This window comes from Asparagus officinalis, chromosome 2 (genome assembly GCF_001876935.1).
Source record: "Asparagus officinalis chromosome 2, Aspof.V1, whole genome shotgun sequence".
NCBI classification, from domain to species: domain Eukaryota; kingdom Viridiplantae; phylum Streptophyta; class Magnoliopsida; order Asparagales; family Asparagaceae; genus Asparagus; species Asparagus officinalis.
The window spans coordinates 8534946-8548675 of NC_033795.1; the positions used below are offsets into that span (position 1 = coordinate 8534946).

General features: G+C 37.9%; 2 protein-coding genes across 2 annotated transcripts; both read left to right on the forward strand.

The window, feature by feature from the left end:
• LOC109830141 (probable NADH-ubiquinone oxidoreductase C947.15c, mitochondrial) lies at nt 527-4192 on the forward strand (the record flags this gene model as incomplete). Its single annotated transcript, XM_020397308.1, has 5 exons — nt 527-633; nt 814-873; nt 2572-2836; nt 3701-3942; nt 4065-4192. Coding segments are annotated over 4 exons (639 nt in total), but the record flags the coding sequence as incomplete, so codon positions are not given.
• Nucleotides 7185-13511, forward strand: LOC109830142 (eukaryotic translation initiation factor 3 subunit B-like). Its single transcript, XM_020397309.1, is given in 13 exon segments — nt 7185-7272; nt 8459-8655; nt 8725-8965; nt 9203-9349; nt 9445-9573; nt 10622-10750; nt 10834-10917; nt 11010-11134; nt 11223-11421; nt 11494-11630; nt 11632-11964; nt 12768-12876; nt 12949-13511. Coding segments are annotated over 12 exon segments (2094 nt in total). The 5' UTR covers nt 7185-7272; nt 8459-8533; the 3' UTR covers nt 13288-13511.

Genomic DNA, 13730 nt, shown 5'->3' on the forward strand with positions numbered 1-13730 from the left:
TTCCCCCCTTTTATTTTCATGATGAGCCAAAACCCCTACCCCCGCTCTCTCTCTCTCATCAAAAAATCGCCCCTAAACCCGTGCTTCTTCTCTGAATTTCGTCGCCTTCGTCGGAGATCGCCGCCGCCATCGTCAGAGAGCTGAAGTCCGAGGCCCAATACAACACGCCACAGCACTCCCAGCCTCAATCCCGGCGCGAGAGAGGGAGACGATGAGGGAGGAGCGGCGGTCCTGAGTAAGAATTTCTCCTAGCGTCTCACCCCCAATCTCTCTCATCCTAGGGTTTCTTCATAGGTTTAGGGTTTTTGGTTTTTGAATCGTAAATTATTGAGTCCAAGCGGTTTGGGAAGCAGTGGATTAGGGTTTATTCTCCCCCCCTCTTATCTGATTTCAGCATTAATTGCTAGTTTTAGATGAAGATCAAATAATAAATAATAGACAGCAGTAACAAAGAATATGATGATGTGATGTGTTCCTTTGAATCTTAGTTGAATCTTCCCTCAAGATTCTCGATTCTTTAGGTTGATTCTCAGCTCAATGGCTGTGGCGGAGGAGAACGCCGGCGACGGTGCCGCCGCGGCCACGGCCGCCGGAGAGAAGATCAAGATTGGCGTCTGCGTCATGGAAAAGAAGGTGAAATGCGGATCGGAAGTTCTTTCCCTTATGCTCGATGTTATTTTTTTTCCCTTTTGATTTGCTAGAAAATGGTTGGATTAGATAAAGGTGATGGGTTTTTTTCCCTTTCCATTTTACTGTTGTTTTAGTTTCTGTTTGTGTTGTTGTTGTTGATGACGGTGATCCTGTTGTTTGTAGGTGTTGTCTGCTCCCATGGGCCAGATCCTTGAGAGATTGCAGGCATTTGGAGAATTCGAGGTAGCTTTTAGATTTTTACATGAATTCAATGGTCTTTTGGTATGTTATAACTTGTGGTGAGAAATCAATTTTAGGGAGATACTGATCAATGTAAGATCACAAAAATTGCGTGCACAAACATGGATCACTGTGTCACTAACTACTATGAAGTTGACGAAAATTGCATGCGTGCATTGATCTTTCTGTCCATGATAGATTTAGGGAGACAAATAATTGTAGCCATTCAGTCATGACTCAATCTTACTTCGATGATTTTTGCTGAATGAAGTGGAAACGCCATGCATAATTTATTTCAGATGACAGGAGAGTTGGTGAAAACCAAATGAGAGATATACTATGTCATGCACTCACATCTTAATATGCAATCTCAGTTTGTCACTTCATCTAATAGATTGATTTAACCGATTGATTATATGACTTAATTCTGGAAATATATCACGTTTCACTATGTATGGAAGCTTCCGATTCATGAATCTCATTGGCGATTGAAATCATGTATGTATCTTGACCATTCATTTGATTCATGAATCTCATTGGCGATTGAAATCATGTATGTATCTTGACCATTCATTTGGAAGCCTTAAGCATAGGTAAGGATCATTTTGCCTTCTTGAAATCATGTATGTATCTTGACCATTCATTTGGAAGCCTTAAGCATAGGTAAGGATCATTTTGCCTTCTGTGCTTTCTATCTAAGATCATGGTGAATGAAGTGGGTCTGCAGTTTGAGTGGCAAATTATCAAGCTCGCGTGATTTTCTATCGGACCACTCATTAACAAGATTTGTGGTCATATATATATAAACAGAGAACCAACCAACATGAATTTCTTCAGCTTGCAGGTGCAGGTTCTGCTTTAGTGTGTACTTGCCTGGTACGCAATTATGCAGTTGTTTAGACTGATTTGGTCGTATGTAGATTATTCTGCAAGTAGCTATAGCAATAACTAAGAATTGATCAGCTAACTGTTAGTTCTGCGGTCGTATGTAGATAATTTGCTTGCACGTAGCCAGCCTTGAGTGAGCGGTGGTAATAGAGATTTATCATCAAGATGAGGTCAGACTTGCATTTAATTTTTTCTTACTAGACTTATTTATGGTTTCTAGACATACACTATTAAATTATAGCAAGATCATAAATAAATAACACAGGTCCACAACAATGAATGTAAAATTTAAAGTAACAAAATATAAAGAAATAAAATATAAAATCCCAGCATCAGGAAAGCCCATGATCATGAAACATCTTAAGCCTTTGCACACCAAAATGTGGCGGTTTCATTTTCTAAAGAGAAGATTTTCCACTCTTTATTTAAACTCAAATTCTGGTTAATGTTAAGGAGATATTTTTAATTACTAGAGCTTACTAAATAAAAGTTCTTTCTGAAACTGCCCTCATTTTTTGTTGAGAAAATGAAACTGCCCTTTTTTTTGTTAAAGCAGTCGTTATGTATGTTTCATGCATTTCATATATTGTACGAGATATCATCTCTGTCTGTAACATAGATTGGTTCAACCCCCTTTAGCTTTAGTTTATCAGTAAGTATAAAGCAAACTGCTATCAGAATATTCTTCCACAAAAAAAAGGGAAAGAAAAACTTAATGAGGTTATCTTGATTAAGACATGATATAAACCGATGACTTTTTCAGTTTGGCTTATTATTGTACCTAACATCGTAGCTTTGTATTCTCCTTTGCAGTGGCAGAGGACTAGTGGCATATGCTGATTCCAAGTCAGACATTGGTTCTGAATTATCTCAAGCATCTAAAAGGAAGAAAGTTGTAGTTCTTGGAACTGGTTGGGCAGGGACTAGTTTTTTGAAAACTCTAGATAGTTCCTTGTATGATGTACAAGTGATATCACCTCGTAACTATTTTGCATTTACCCCATTGTTACCAAGTGTCACATTTGGAACGGTGGAACCACGTAGTATTGCTGAACCAATACGTAATATCATCAGAAAGGTATGTTTTCCCCCCTTTTACCGCCTTCATAAAAATCTTGATTATATTGATGAATTACATGTAATAAAACTATAAGATTGTGTAAAATAATACAAGCTTATTCCAGTTGAAACTAATGCTTCTTTACCATAAACGGCTTTTCTGGGTCTATTATTTCATTTGTTCTGTTGCTTTCTGCAGTTAATATTATGTCATTGTAAAGAAATTAGTGTAAAGTAATCCATGAAACAAGTGGTTTTCAGGAGGGCCTTGGAAGCATATTGCTGCAAATTCATTGTAAAGGCTGATACTTGAACAACTGCGGCACATTCATTGTAAAGGCTGATACTTGAACTGTAAATGTCCACCTCAATAGATCAAAGTTTAAGAATATCCCTTATTAGATCTAACACTAAAGTTTATTGTTTTAGTCCGTGTGAGGGATAAATATTTCCAATTGTTCTTTCTGACATTTACTTTTTATTAAGACTAGTGAAACAGCTACCATAACATCCTGCGCACCTATTTATTATGACATTTACTTTTTATTAAGACTAGTGAAACAGCTACCATCAAATTGATCAGTTTTTCACCATACGAGTGAGCTAGATTGAGGTAGTTCCTATAGAAGCTATTTTATTCCTATAGAAGCAGAGATAGCTGAAGCTGATGCTGATAATAAAGAACGAATGTTGAAGAAGAAAATATTAGTTGGAGAGGGATAGGTTAGGGTGTCTCTAATTTCCTTTTTGCGTAATTTTCAAATGCCTCTAGTCTCTGTCTGCATGATCTTTGCTATGATTTTGCGTGAAAATCTTGCTTCTGTTTTAAACTGTATAGAAGACTGTTTAATCAAAGAACTGATATCTCTAGCATCTCTAACAGGAAATAATCAAAGAACTGATGGAAAGGCTACCACACATGAAAGAGCTTATGGATATGTATTGTGGCCCTGATAGAGTGACTGCAAAGCAACAAATGTGGGAGTTAGACAGAGTCGCAAAAACTCTACAAGAGAATAAACCTTCATCTGTGAAGAGGTTTACTGATCGTGCTGTTCTTTCACTTTATTTTTTTTTCAACTTAGTTTAGTTTCCTGTAAATCTTATAATGTGTCATTCTCTGAAATGGAAAACACTTTCAACTTAGTTTAGTTTCCTGTAAATCTTATAATGTGTCATTCTCTGAAATGGAAAACACTGAATATGACAAACTGGAATATTAATCTTATAATGTGTCATTCTCTGAAATGGAAAACACTGAATATGACAAACTGGAATATTTAAACAGGCATTTGAGTGTTGACTTGGAATTGGAATGAATGTAATTATTTTGTAATGGGAGCAAATTCTTTGTTTATCATAATATGCAACTTGTTTGGAGTATAATTTAATGTTTGGTTTCTTTGTTGATGTGAATGGGAGTAAATTTTTTGTGGATGTTCAGGTTTAGTGTAGGCTTGTAGTTGGCAGAAAAGGTATTACTTTTGGTCATGCAAATTAGTGTCGATAAAATTATACTATTTACCGTTGCAAAAAATTATACTTTTACCGACGTTATTTTGCGTCGGTAAAAGTATAGCTTTTAGCGACACTATCTTGCGTCGCCAAAAGTATAGCTTTTAGCGACGCTTCACTCTGCGTCGCTAAAAGCTATACTTTTGGCGACGCAAGATAGCGTCGCTAAAAGCTATACTTTTGCCGACGCATAGCTTTTGCCGACGCTGCATGCGTCGCCAAAAGTATACTTTTGCCGACGCAAATTATTATGCGTCGCTAAAAGATATACTTTTCCCGACGCATGACGCGTCGCCAAAAGTGTACTTTTGGCGATGCAGTGTATTTGCGTCGCCAAATATTTTCCTTGACGCACTTTTGGCGACGCATTAGCGACGCTGCATTTTGCGTCAGGAAAGATTTTTCCCGACGTTTTTTAGACTTTTGCCGACGTTTTTGTTTCGTCGGCAATGTTGTATTTTGTTGTAGTGAGTGAAAATCTCCTTGAGGTGAGGAGCGAAGACGTAGGCCAAGTGGTTGACCGAACTCCGTAATTATATCCTGTGTTTGCATTGTTTATTTACGCTCTATCACACTTGTTTATTTGCTCTTGTTTATATATCCTTGCGTTAATCTATTGAATATCAATTTTGTTGGGATATATTTGTTAATAATTTTTAATCAACATTAATATCTAATAAGATTAGCATAAACCCTATTCACCCTCCTCTAGGGTGCTAACACAGGCTTTGGAGGAAGAGTTGGTACCACTAAAGGAAGCTTACTGACTCAGGATCTTCTCAAGGTATGCAGTTGTTTTATAGAATTCTACTAAAATTTATTGAATTCGAGAAGTTAATGACATTTAATTACTTAATGATGAATTTGCAACAAGGAGGGTTAATTAAGGAGACTTGGATGGAAGAAGACCAAAGAGAAGCAATACTTAAGTACGTTGATGCTGCTGCAACGGAACCAAAGTTCATCGCACGTGCATATGCTGCAACTTAGCCGAAGCCTGTTTTTGAAAAATCAGATTCTGAGGGAGACAAATGATCCAAGTATTTTTAGTATTGACATAGTAAGCAGACAAATAACCCTGGGATGCATGCAAGGTATTGATGTTACACACAAGTTTTTTCTTACATATTGCTCATAATTGAGTCTAGACTTTTTACATATTTGTTTCACAAATAATTCATAACTGATTTTGTGACGCTTGGTCTATAAGTTAATCTAATAAATATTATTTTAAGTTATAATTTCTCAAGACTTTTTGCAGCTTTGCTTTACAAATAATTCATATCCAAATTCATAACTTCTTTAAGTTAATGCGTCTAATGAGGATTATATAAATTAGTTTCTCTAGACTTGTTGCGTCTTTTTTTAACAAATAATTCATAACTAATTTCATGAACCATGATTATAGCTTTTACTTCAATATCTTTTACATTATCCTCTGTGATATATGCAGGCTGGAGTATCAATTGCGAGGCGATAAAGCCGTGTGAAGGCAGAAAAGAAGAGGGTTGAAACTTGGACAGAAGTGTGGAGAGGCTTTAGGCCACTCGCTGCTTGCATAATGCCCAGTTTTCTGAAACACACGAACAATATTTTCAATTTTCTGAATGTAGCTTGTATTTCTGGTTGATACACCGGTTATGTTGTAAACCAGGCAAAATTGAGGAGGAGAAATGAGATGGTTTTGTACAAAAGTAACAAAAAAAGACTAGAATAAATTTAGTTGTTGCTCGTTCAGAATCAAGGATCCAGCTTGTATCTTGTACAAATGACGTCAAGGTTTTACTTGGATCCACCACGAACTGTTCCGATAGAGAAGTAACTCCTTAAAAGCTAAATCTATTGTGTTTACCCACTATTTCAGTACCGGAGTAGGTGGCTAAGTTGGTAGGTACCTTGAACCCCTGAGTGGGGACGGTTCATAGCGGGAGTCATGCGTTCGAGTTCCTCTCTCAGGTAATTAAACTCCATTCTGCCGGCGCCTACCGCCCAGCGCGAGCAGTGATTAGTCCCATCCAATAGGATGGCGACACTTCGTGGCTCAGACCCAAAAAAATTACGATACAAGAGTGCATATGCAAATAGAACCTTTTGGTTGGATTCTAGGTTGGGGCAAAGTTGGGCTTTAAATATTTTTCATTTGGACTGCCTTTTCATGAGATTTACTTTACTTGACTCGGGCCCATGGAGAGCCCTTTCCTATTCACATCTGAAACGGTTTCACAAATGACATCTATACAAAACCCGGCCCGAAACGTAAAACCCCAATCAGTATAGTATTACACTCGGCCTCCGAGAATTTAAAATCCAATCTAGAGTTTTTAGCGTCCTCTTACCTCCGCCTCCTCTCAAGTAGGGTTGTGCATGGTTCGGTCCATGTCGAAAAACCGATCAGAAATTAACTGTTCGAGTCGGTTTCATTTATAAGTAAGTTCGGGTCGGGTTGAAATTTTTCAAACCGAACCGCCTGAACCTACCGCTAGCTTACCATTATGTTTTTAACCCGTAACCCATACTCATTACCCGACCCGTTCTTCATATGCTCACTAGGGTGTGCACGGTTCGGTCCAAACCGAAAAAACCGACCGAACCGACCAAAAATTAGCGGTTCGGTTCGGTTTTAATTCTCAGTCGTTTTAACTCATACCCATTCTAATTCCCCGACCATAACCCATACCCATTTTAATTACCCGACCCGTGTTCTTCACTCACCGTAAAATCGCAAATCTAAACCTAGCTCTCCATTCTCGAACCTCAGAACCAGCCGCCGCCGCTCCAGCCCTACCGCCCTCCGTCTCCGTCTCCGCCCTCCGTCTCCGTCTCCGGTTAGCGTTTCGCCGTCTCCTCTCAGGCCCTCCGTCTCCGTCTCCGCCCTCCGTCTCCGTCTCCGGTTAGCGTTTCGCCGTCTCCTCTCAGGATTCAACATCTGCTACGATCAAGGTTTTGCTTCCATCCGTCTGCCTCCTCTGTATTATTTTTTTCTTTCTTCTTCTCCTCAGACCTCCTCTTCAATCTTTTCATAATTAAATTTAATAATAATATTTGTTTGTTTGTTACAATATTAAGCAGTAAGCATAGTGAATTTGTTTGTTCCTTTTCGACAAAACACTTAATTTGATTATTTAATTTCTTTCGCTAATTGTAGTATTTATATGCTATCTCATACTTTTAATTTATATATGCACGCAAAAAAAGCTTCATAAAACATAAATGTTTCTATGTCTAGATTTTGTGAGTTCCTGGTTTTAACACCCTGCAACTTTTTTTGTCTGATGCTTGTGTCCAAGGCTATGAAGTATAGCTTTGCAAACTAATCCTTACTTGTCTCTTTATCATTATATGTGTCTGGAGATGTTAATTGTTCAGTATAGCTTTTAGTTTAAGCTGCGAACATAAGCTGTATCTGAGTTTAACAGCAATATTGGGAATTTCCTGAGTGACATTTTTTTGTATATCTGACTTGTTTGATACATTTCTGGAGTTGCATGAGGAGTTAACCATTTCGATAATAATTCAAAATCCATTACTACTCGATCAAAATTAATTCTGATTGTTCCGACGAATAAAGTAAATAATACCAATACAGGCAGAGGAAATAACATAGTATTGTCCGACTCGTGAGGATAGGTGTAAGTATATTTATTCCTAAAGTAAGTACTAAAGTATCGTATTCTCTTTCTTGCATTATCATCAATTTTATATGTATTTTTTGAAAAAAAAGAGACCTTATTATTCGTATTCATTGTTGATAAAAGTAAATTTCTATTGGCTGCCTTAGGTACTTTTTTCCCCCATAAAGATATTGAATAAAAAGAACTACTTTTAGTGCTACTGTAATTTTGAAAATGAATACGCAAATGTCCATCAAAAGTAAGTAAATACATCCGGAACATATAAAATGCGGTTAATCCTGTTGTGAAGGATGCTACATGTCATTGGATGTGATCATTTTGAGGTAATTTAGGATTTGTGTTGCTTTTTTTAAACAGATCACGGATATTTCGTTGTATTTGTTGTAGATCTGATAGAATATTGTTAGATTTAAGGTTTTAAGCGATGATTTTGTGCAAAATTATTGATTTTTTTAGTTGAAATATCTTCTTGACATGATTTACATCTACTGAAGGTGTATTGATGCCCAAGGTTTCCAACTCGATCGCATAAAATCCGTCGATTTTCATAAATTTTTGCTCCAGTAACAATGACAGCAGTTGTATCCATGGAAGACATTGAAACCAGCGCCAAGCGGGCGGGCATCGATATCTCTTCCGTCGATCTCGACTCCATCACTCTTCCTCCTGGTGAAGATTTCGGAATCGAAAGGTAAAGATTCAAACTTAATTCATTTCAATTTTTTAAGTTCTATTCACAATTTCTTTTCAACATTTGCAGCGATGATGATGAGGATTTGTTTCAAGAGGATCCTCTTGAATTTGAGGGAGGATTTAGAAACATCATCGTTGTTGATAATCTACCCGTTGTTCCTCCTGAGAAATTCGAGAAGCTTGAAAATGTTATCAAGAAGATTTATGGTCAGATTGGAGTGATTAAAGATGGAGGCCTTTGGATGCCTGTTAACCCTGATACTCAGAAAACCCTAGGTTATTGCTTCATCGAGTACAATACTTCTCAGGTAAATTTAACAAAAACCCCTGAACTTGAGATAATTTTTTATATAAAAGGGTGGAATTTCAAAGCTCGGGAGATTTTGTGAAATTCCCTAAATTTGAGGGGGTTCCTTATAACTTTTTTTTTGTGCAAGTCACCTCAAAGGTGAGGGGCGTTTCTTACGTTTACCCTATTTGTTAGTAGATGTTTATCAGCGTGTTGTGATATGTATTTGTTGTTTACTCTATTTGATTTGTTATAGGAAGCGGATCTAGCAAGGGAGAAGACAAATGGGTATAAGTTGGATAAGTCTCACATATTTGCTGTTAACTTGTTTGATGATTTTGACAAGTATATGAATGTTCCGGATGAGTGGACACCTGCACAGATTAAGCCTTACACACCCGGAGTGAGTGCTTTTATTGGAAATGATTGTTTTTGTGTTAAAGGTTGATTGCTTTAAAAAAGTTGATGGGTTTTGGTTGTTTGCTTGTGATGTTGCAGGAGAATTTGCAGCAATGGTTGACTGACGAGAAGGCTCGGGACCAGTTTGTTATTCGTGCTGGTGCTTTTACCGAGGTTTTCTGGAATGATCCTCGGCAGATGATGCCTCAACTTGTTTACAGGCGCCAGGTAAGCAATGACTATCACCTTTGACGGAGTAAATTGAGTACGTTCATTTTATCAGTTGAGCTTGAAGTATGAAAATATATCTATCTATTGAAATGAATGAATACTTGTGATATCATTAACTATCTATATGTAGCAATTCGTTGTGTAAACTTATACGGGACATAGGTTTTGATGAAATGATTAGGTTTCATTCTCTTAGCATGATCCTATAAGTTTGAATGACAAGGAATCTCTCTTCTTGTTAGCCATGTCTTTTCTGACCTACCCAAAATGTTACAACAAATGCTTGCAGTTTAAGAAATCCTAATTTCTAACCTTGAAAAATTAATCCCAATACTAAGCTATCTCGTTAAAGATCTAACAGCCAACTGTTACAGTTGGTCTAAATTCTTTTTTGTGCACAAGTTGCATCCTTCTGTGAATATGAAACTTCATTTTTTATAGTGACAGCCTGGTAGGAGGTGGTCTTCACAGAAGTTCTTGATATTGGCTCTTGTACTCAAGGTCCATCGTGTTTTACTATGATGTAAACAGTTGCCAAAGCAATAAACTTTGCGGTCAGTGGAAGATCAGGATTCTAATATGTGGAGCAGATTGCTGTGTTGAACATTATTCTCTTCATATTGTTGTTGTTATAAGTCATCATGTTGTTGATATTATTATTTATTAGACTTCCTACTTTTGTTCATGAAAATTTTGCTTATGAGTTATGCTTATGTTAGCAAATGACTCCTCCCTTTGTAGATTGTTTCTTAATTTTATTGTGGCCACCATGTGATGTTGGCATTTTCGCTACATCGTTTTCCTCATGTTGGAACTCTAAAATATCTATTTTGTTGTGGACGTCTGAGTTAGTAGCTATTATATTACTCTTGTGTGACATCTTGAATCACATGCATTTTCTATCTCATGTTTCTTGTGAGTATATATGGAGTAGTAGTTATTTTACTATGCTTCAAAGTTTGGTAAATTCATATTATGTATTTTTATTATTGCTCTTGATCACTCTAAAGTGACAATAACTAATAATGGGCTTCTCATTTTGCAGTATTGGACTGAGAGTTTTGTCCAGTGGTCTCCTCTTGGGACATACTTGGCTACAGTACACAGGCAGGGTGCTGCTATCTGGGGAGGTGCTGCTACTTTTAATCGCTTGATGCGATATGCGCACCCACTGGTAGCTCTGTTTCTAATAATGTTTTCTTCATGAGTTTTGATTGTATGCATAAACTATACCACATTTTTTTTAACGTAAAACAGGTGAAACTGATTGATTTCTCACCTGGGGAGAAATATCTGGTTACATACAGCAGCCATGAGCCCAGTAACCCACGAGATACTCATGTAAGTAGCTTTAATTGTATTAGTCATTTAGTCCGGCCTTTTTCTTGTTTCTCCCTTTTGTTTCTCATGATTTCATGGTTTGTTTGACTCAGAGGGTTGTACTGAATATTTTCGATGTTCGAACTGGGAAAATGATGCGAGACTTCAAAGGAAATGCAGATGAGTTTACTACTGGTGGAAGTGGGGGTGTTTCTGGAGTTTCCTGGCCCGTATTCAGGTAAAATTAATAGTATATCCCTGTCCAAATGCAATATCCTTACTTTACACTCCCATATTCCTTGTGTATGTATTCATATATACTTCAGGTGGGGTGGCGGAAAAGAAGACAAGTATTTTGCTAGAATTGGAAAGAATATCATATCTGTGTATGAAACTGAGACTTTCACACTGATTGATAAGAAGTCTCTCAAGGTTGAGAATGTCGTGGACTTCAGTTGGTCTCCTGCTGACCCTATACTTGCTCTGTTTGTTCCTGAGCTAGGCGGTGGAAACCAACCTGCAAGAGTAAGCTGGAAGTTTTTTTAGTAAGTTATTGTTTTTGCAATAGAATTATCTAATTCTTTTTACCTTCTATAGGTAAGCCTTGTTCAAATTCCTGGTAAAGAGGAACTAAGGCAGAAAAACCTCTTCAGTGTCAGTGATTGCAAAATGTATTGGCAAAGCAATGGAGAGTATTTTGCTGTAAAGGTTGACAGGTATACCAAAACAAAGAAAAGAGCTCGAGACCAAAACTGAGAAGATTGTTGCATTTGCCTGGGAACCCAAAGGACACAGATTTGCCATTATCCACGGAGATGGCCCACGACCTGACATAAGCTTTTATACTATGAGGACTGCACAGAATGTAGGCCGTGTCCAGAAGCTTACAACTCTCAAGTCCAAGCAGGCTAATGCTCTTTACTGGTCCCCTGGTGGCCGATTTATTGTTCTTGCGGGGCTGAAGGGTTTTAATGGCCAGTTGGAGTTTTACAATGTTGACGAGCTAGAGACTATGGCCACAGGTGAACATTTTATGGCCACTGACATTGAATGGGACCCAACTGGCAGGTAAACACTGTTATTTTAAGAGCCTCGATGCTTTTCTTTTGCAGATGTTGATTTTTGAGTTAATATTTGCGTTTACAGTATCCTTATGCTTCACTTCTCATTTATGCCCCTACTGTTGTACTTTTTTAACACTTTTCTTAAGAAAAATTTCGATCAGAATTTGAGAATATGATTAAGGGCTGGCTTGCCTCTTTTCTGCACTACATAAATGTTGAAGCTGAGAGGTCTGAGGAAGGGGCATTGTCCTTCCTTACCATACAATCACCATTATAATGTTTGGATGACATCAAAAAATCCATGAATGGCGCTAGATTCCTTGTTAGTGAATTGTTACAAACTCCAGCAGACCTATAAGAGATGGATAAACACCTGCCTTCATTTAGGGGTTGATGATTCGCAGTATGTGGGCTTAGGTTGTAAGCCCAGTTGGAGGTCGCTATGTCTTTGCAGCTGTTTAGGTTATGGCTTTTATAACTGACAGCTTCAGCTTAAACTGAAAAAAGGAAGCATTTTGCAGCAGTACTGCAAATTGCAACTCACTTTAAGTTTTAACAATGTAACATGGGGAAACCTGCTCTCTTGGTTCATGCCAGGGGACAGCCTTCAATAAACTTCAGATGAAAGGGAAATGCATCGAAGTTTTCAATAAGGAACTGCAGTTCAAAAGCTGGGTAATCAAGTCAATATGACATTTCTAGGCACTTCATAATTTAAAATTTTAACACTAGGTTGTTATAACCTCTTTCATGAAACTTATTTGTTATCATGTTAATCATATACTATAAACACCTTCGCATCTATAGGTATGTTGCAACCTCTGTTACTTCAGTCCATGAGATGGAAAATGGATTCCACATTTGGTCCTTCAACGGAAAGCTACTATACAGCATACCTAAGGATCACTTCTATCAGGTAACAGTTCATTCTTAATACGAACTTAATTCTATAAAAAATGCACATCTTTAGAGAACTTTCATTGCACAGTTCTTGTGGCGCCCGAGGCCTCCTTCACTATTGACTGCCGAGAAGGAGGAAGAGATTGCAAAGAACTTGAAGAAGTACAGCAAGAAATATGAACTAGAGGATCAAGATGTATCACTGCAGTTGAGCGAACAAGACAGGAAGAAGAGGAAGATGCTGCAAGAAGAATGGGACGAATGGGTTGCCAAGTGGAAGAAAATGCACGAGGAAGAGAGAGAACTGAGGATACAGCTTAGAGATGGAGAGGCCAGCGATGCAGAGGAAGAGTATGAAGCTAAAGAAGTGGAAGTTGAGGAGGTTTTGGAGGTTCAAGAGGAAGTCATACAGCAGGAGTTTGAGTAGGACCACTATCTTTTTAATGTTTTCTGTGGAAGTTAAAAACCGAGAGATGGCAATATTTTACTTGAACTATTTCTTTTTCGGGGCCAGGTGATGCAGTGTTTTTGTTCTGTTGCTGATGCATATTGTCCTGTTTATCTATTGTGTGTGGATCTCTACAGGTCATAAAAATGATTACCTCGCCATCATGTTCAGGTTTACTATATTCAAGTATTTTCAATTCTCAAGTATGGTTTATGACGATTACCTGCTATACTGTTCTGATTATTGGTTAATCTGTTTGATCCGTAGTATCGCCCAATTGTGCGTAGGCGCCTTTTGTTGTTGAGGATTGATCCCTTGTATTGTTGCGTATAATCGTGCGGCTCGAACCCCACAATTGCATCGAAACGGCGCAAACAAACACTCGGAAACAAAGGGGCGGTCGACCGAACTGCAGGCGTGCA